At 36.5% G+C, this 6,000-nt stretch overlaps 1 protein-coding gene across 6 annotated transcripts in view; it reads right to left on the bottom strand.

Annotated features, from left to right (window-relative positions):
* Positions 1–1,455: 1,455 nt before the first annotated feature.
* The window catches only part of SPIN1 (spindlin 1), a 53,266-nt gene continuing 48,721 nt past the window's right edge, over positions 1,456–6,000 (bottom strand). For all 6 annotated transcript variants that reach the window (XM_031054178.2, XM_031054179.2, XM_034072727.1 and 3 more), the window contains one exon: positions 1,456–5,297. In XM_031054178.2, coding sequence (XP_030910038.1) covers positions 5,098–5,297 — 200 coding nt within the window. In that variant the 3' untranslated portion in view covers positions 1,456–5,097. The remainder of the gene's footprint in view (positions 5,298–6,000) is intronic.

Genomic DNA, 6,000 nt, shown 5'->3' with positions numbered 1-6,000 from the left:
CACTTCTCCTTTTAGACCTTAATGAGCTTAAATAGTAGCAGCCCAGCCTTCTCCAAAATATCCGTACGAAAGCTTATCCTTTCAAAAAAATAACGGGAGTCCACTGAAGTCCTCAGTGACTCAACTGCTTGCAGCATGACTAGTTTTGAAAATACTGGTTTCAAAATAAGTAACTCGCTGAGAAGTGAGAAGCTATTTTTCTGAAAGTATAACCTGCTCATATGCACAAGGAGCCTGACATACATGAAAACAGAATACAGTGGTATTACGGCTGTAGCTCCAGGCAGGACTCCTACATCCAGCCTCCTAAATCTGTGTCTTCAAAGCACTGACATTTGAGCTGCTTGCAAAGGAGCTTGTAAGTAACCAGGTTTCAAGGGCAGTTTCATTACTGCAGTAACAGAGAACAGAAGTCATGTTTTCATAAAGCTCTCTCCTATATGATGACAACTGATGCTACAAAAATGAGGTTGGCTCATCAGCTGCAGTAAAGAACAGGTTCAGGAATTAGTCATAAAAAATTAGTGTTAGTCTATTTTTACCTGTAATTTAATGTAGCCAGCTCACATAGAACATGTGCTTTTTGGATGTGGTACTTTTGCTAAAGCAAAGCCTCAAGACTCACCCTAACTGGCAAATGTACATAACATAAATCTTCACTGGGACCAACCTCTCAGACAACAGGATGCAATAAATAGGACACTGATGTAAGGGAACTGAAGAGACTTGGGTATTCATCCCAACTGTAAGCTGGCATGCCCAAAGATCTTCAGTATCTTCAGAACTTGGCACCAAACTTGATGTCAAAAAATTTATTCTGGGGTATCAATGTTAACACTTTCCTCTTTATTATCAAAAATGAGGTAGGAATAAATAAAACCTGTTCAATATTGAAATCCATCTTACCAACATAAAAATATTAATTCTAATGCATTAATTATAACAGCTTATATGACTTTAAAATATCTGCATCTGTGATTGCCTGTTAACCACCTCTAATTAAGATCAACTACATTTTTTATCATTATAAAAAGTGTGCTTCATTTTGAATTTTATTAATTCAAAGCAGACGAATATATCACATAAACACTGTCAAATGCTTCTGCTATTTCCAACTGCTGAAATATTTTTTTGTCATATGGAAACATCTCCTTCACAGACTTGCATAATCCCCTGGAGGGGAGTGTTTCTGTGTTTGATAAAATAGTTTAAGCAGTGTTTCACCTGTGCCAAGTTCCATCTTATCAGCATTTATACTTACTTGGAAAAGAGAGAAAAAAAAAAAAAAGGCTTGGCTTTGCAAGCAAACTTGCTTCATAGGGCAAGTATTATACCAGCATACATGGCTTAGCATTAAAATAATAAATCCTGTTTAATTAGAAAACTGAAAAAACTGCTTCTTCACAATTGGAAATCACCGCTACATTTTGCTCATGAGAACAAAGTTTACAGTCATAAGTTGCACATAAAGGGTTTATTTTAAATGTTTTAAGGATAGAGTTACATCATAATTATAAAAATTACTTACAGAATTAAGTAACAGATTTAAAGTGTTTATACTTCTAAATGCAGAGAACAGGGAACTGTCTACATTGTTCAAAATAAAATAAAAATAATGAAACCAAGCTCTAAAGATGAAGTCATTACCTAATTTAAAAATGTGAACACGAAGACCTTTGAACTATACACATACCAAGAACCATCCAAATTGCACTAATGATGTAAAATACAAAAAGCACAGCATTTTCAAGGAACCAGAAACTGTTTTTACCACAATTTTTAACCCTGAAGCAACTGAAGTCAATTCTATCTGAAGATAAAGCCTCCATTTTAAAATCATTTCCTTAAAGGAGGCTTCTAGCTATTGAAAAAAAAACAACAAAAAACCCAAAGAAAAAGAAACCCAAAAAACCCAACCAACCAAAGAAACAAAACATCCCCCCACCCCCCATACCCAACAAAAACCAACCAAAAAAACAAAAAACAAACCCCAAAAAGGGGTTTCCCCATAGTCTATTCCAACATTGTTTAGAGTTTGGCACTCAAAAGAAAGAAAATTGTAGTGTTTTGTTAATCAACTGCAATTTTATTTTTTCTTTAACAGAATACTTGGTCCCTTCAAATGCTGTATGACACATACAACTGGAAAATTACCTTCTGTTGGCACTATGCTCGTCTCACCGGTGCATTTAATCCTACTAACAACCATTAAAACAGCACAATAAGCAAATTCACAAAAAACTGAACACAAAATAAAAACAGAACAAAACAAAAACCTAAACATTTTAACATGCAACTTTAGTTTGTTACATTGAATGTTCTAACCCTCTAAGCATGCAAAAAGGATGGTCTGCATTTTTTTTTTCCCTTTTAAAAAGTTTTACATGGCAGCCTGACATCACACACACGCACACACACAATATACAACAATACTACAGCAGGTAAATGTGAAAGGCGAGTAACTTTTATACAAAGATCCATGGCTTGTGCCATCACAAGCCCTATGTGGTTTTGGAAAGTAATGTTGAACCCCTATAACAAGGAACCAACATTTAGTTACCAGGGTAACGCAAGCACTGCATGCAGATCTGAAACATGAGCCTAAAACAAAGCCCAAAGCAGATGGGCAGGGAGTGGAATTAGTCTCAAGCCTCAAAAACGGTGGTCTAAGCTATCAAAAAAAAAAAAAGAAAAGAAAAAAAAAAGAAGCAAAATAAAGGATGAAAAGAAATACCCACTCAACAGACAATGGGGACATCCAAAAACAACCATTAAATTTACAGTTTATAGATTATACTCTAATTGGCAGAATACATGGTGTATCCAAGAGGCTTGCAGAAAACCCACAAATGCAAGCCTAATGCTAAAAATGTTCCAGTAGACCTAAACCTCAGATATTTCAAAACAAACCTTGTATTCCTCAGATGTATAGCCCAAAGTTCAGTGTACTAGGTTATTTATGTATCTTGTGTATAATCAATACACTCACTCATTCTTGTGCCACAGATATCAATTTGGGCTCATGGAGCCAGGCTCAGCTTTGAGATTTACATGCAGGACTCTTAAGAGTCAATAGAAAACACATAACAGATCTGCAGGATGAAAACACTGTGTTGCAAATCTGCTCACTTTGTTCAAAACGCAAGGAACATTTACGACTCGGGTACCTAGTGCTTAAGGACTGCATTGATAAGCTATCACTGAAAGACAACAGCCTGCCTTTGGTTGCCCATGATGAAATACTGGACATATGCAATATAATAGCAATGGACAAAGAATTAAGGTTTCATATTTATATGGAGAGTATTTATTACCATTCAAGAGCATAATGAGGCACAAGCCTTAAGGCTAAAATATGAAATCAGGCAAAAAAGTTGACAGAAAGGGGCTTAAACCACTGAGTCTTCAATATCAAGAATACCCACAAGAGGTCACTCGGACCTCTGAACTCTGATTAACAGCATCTGTCCTGCATCCTTCCCCTAACGGCAAATGGTTGGATTATCAGAGTATTTGTTCCTTCCATCAACAGTGTTGACTGTCTTCACAAACTGTATTTCTGTGAAGCAGTTCTTTGAAACTTGCAGAGCTCTGCCTTAATGTACCATGAGGATTTTGTTGCTGTGCTGATCCTTGTTGCAATTCTCATGCTTTTAAAGACTGCCATACTTGGAAGCCTCTATTTAAAAACCTTTACAACTAACTTGCAAGATTAAAACTATGACAGGATTTTGCTGTTGTGGGCTGCTATTTACATCCACAATCTAATGCAGATGACTGAACCACTGAGACTGCCTATAGCTTCCATCAGATAGTACACCACTGGCATGCAGAACTCTAGTGTTCATAGAATGAAATTCATGTTAACAGCATACCTCAAAGCAAGTACAATGTACACCACAGAAGTCAACAACAGGTTTAAGCTGTAGATTTGTCCAGATACTCCTTATGTGGAAAAGCCAGAAAAAGAATTGGGAAGATGCCTTCTTGAACCAAAATGGTTTAGAACAAAACAAAGAAATGCAACAGACTGAGCAGAAGGCAACAAATGCTTCTCCTTCTCTAAAGTCTTGAATGTGAAAGGACACCCCCTCCCCACTCCCCTGGCATGAGATTGTATTTATTTATTTAACTACTGTTAGGCTTCTAAGTCCACACATAAACATTCAGGTTGCTAGGTTTTGATATTAAATGAGAGACTACTGATTGCCAATGTGTAGTCTAAAGTCTTCTGAAGTAGCATATATACTGTTAAAGTTGTGGCACCAAGCACTTGGGTTTTGCTAAGAAGTGTGTATAAGAAAGAAAGAAAGAAGTACAACATTTAGGATTGAAGGCAGCCTTGTGGCATGTATTTTACTGGTTCCTACAACTTGTCAATATGGGCCATTAACCTGCATTTTCTAATTAACTGGTTATACAGATTAAATGCATTTTATAGTTTAAAGCCTTTTCACTGAAAGGTGCATTAAGTCAAACACTTGATATCCTACTGCCCTGTGACTAGTAAAAATGCACAAGTATTCCTACGTACTGCAAGTTCTTAAAAAGCTAAATTTGAAATAACGTGTAGAAACACAGCAGACTGATGTTACTTGGGTTAGGCACTCCTCAATGCTGAACGAACTGTTGAAACCTTTCAGAAAAGTCACCTCTGTCCCAACCCTGAAAACAAGGACTGCTAGTAGCCAAAAAATTAAATTTAATGTTACAAAAGAAGGCATATCAAAATATCAAACTACACTTGCATGTGGCAGTTGAACAAGTGAGTGCAAGGTTGAAGAAAAAGTTAAAATCTACGAAAAAATTTAGATTAATGGTTACAATACTAGATCAACTTTACACAGCTTGAATTTGCAGCTGTTCTTTGCTTTTAACTCCCTCCTGCCCAAATATATCAACTTCCTTCACGAAAAGGAGCTCTCTTACACAAAATGTCACGTTTATATTATTCAGAACAAAACAGTTTTGCTGGCAGAGATTGTGGGTTCGCAGGGACATTTAAGCTTTCATTAAACTGGAAAGCAGTCAAGTCTTTGTGTCTACAAATTTTACATTTAATAGTTCCACAAATTTGGCAAAAGTTCACGATGATGTCTAGGATGTCTTCACCAAATCGTAGACATAAATATGGAAATCATCATCAAACTTGATGAAATAGACAGATGGTTTGGCTTCAACTTGATGAATGACCATGCCAGTCCTTTTTGAGCCATCTTCTTTGGCATATTCCACTTGTTTGCCTACCAGGCTGTCTACAACTTCACCTGGTTCCCGTTCAGCAGGAGGTGAATCATCTGTAACACAAAAACAATGTAGTTTGGTAGACATTAATGGATTTTTTTCAATATGGAAAACTACTGCAGAGTCTCCTTTAAAACTCACATGGAACATGCAGAAAATCAGTTTTGTTCAGACAAACATCTAATTATTGCCATGCTCCTAGAAAATGCTGTTGCAGATGAACTTTTGAGTAGAATTGTCTTAATTTTTTAAGACACAAATGGCACTCTGGTAAGAGAAGTAAACCCTTTGACATGAATGTTCATGCACACATTATAGAAAATGTCCGTGGATAATTTACTTAAGCCACTATCAGAAAAAAGCACTGGCCTCCTTAGCGGAAAGGCAGCCAAACTGAATCTACCTCTTCTCACATGCATTATTCAGTGTTTGAATGCATGCACACCACTGCAACAAAAACATATCTTCTAAAATGCAAGTGTAAACTCCTCATGAAAAGGGGCTTTTGACTCCATAGTGGAATAATGTTGATAAAGTCTAACCATGTCATTTTCTTGTCTAGCAAAACTTACCCATAATATCCTTGTATTTTAGATAATGCCTATGCTAGATTTAGGTACAAAACGCATTATTTGTAACATGCTAATTACCAAGGGGTTGCTTACAACCCAATCACAAAACAACTGTGACAGTAGGTAAAACACAGTACTGGAGAACTGGAAGCTAACCAGAACATATTTTCTCAGTTTATCTTCT

Source organism: Melopsittacus undulatus, chromosome Z (assembly GCF_012275295.1).
Source record: "Melopsittacus undulatus isolate bMelUnd1 chromosome Z, bMelUnd1.mat.Z, whole genome shotgun sequence".
In the NCBI taxonomy this organism is placed as follows: Eukaryota; Metazoa; Chordata; class Aves; order Psittaciformes; family Psittaculidae; genus Melopsittacus; species Melopsittacus undulatus.
Note: the sequence above shows the minus strand (reverse complement) of the source record. Positions and strands in the feature narration are given on the sequence as shown.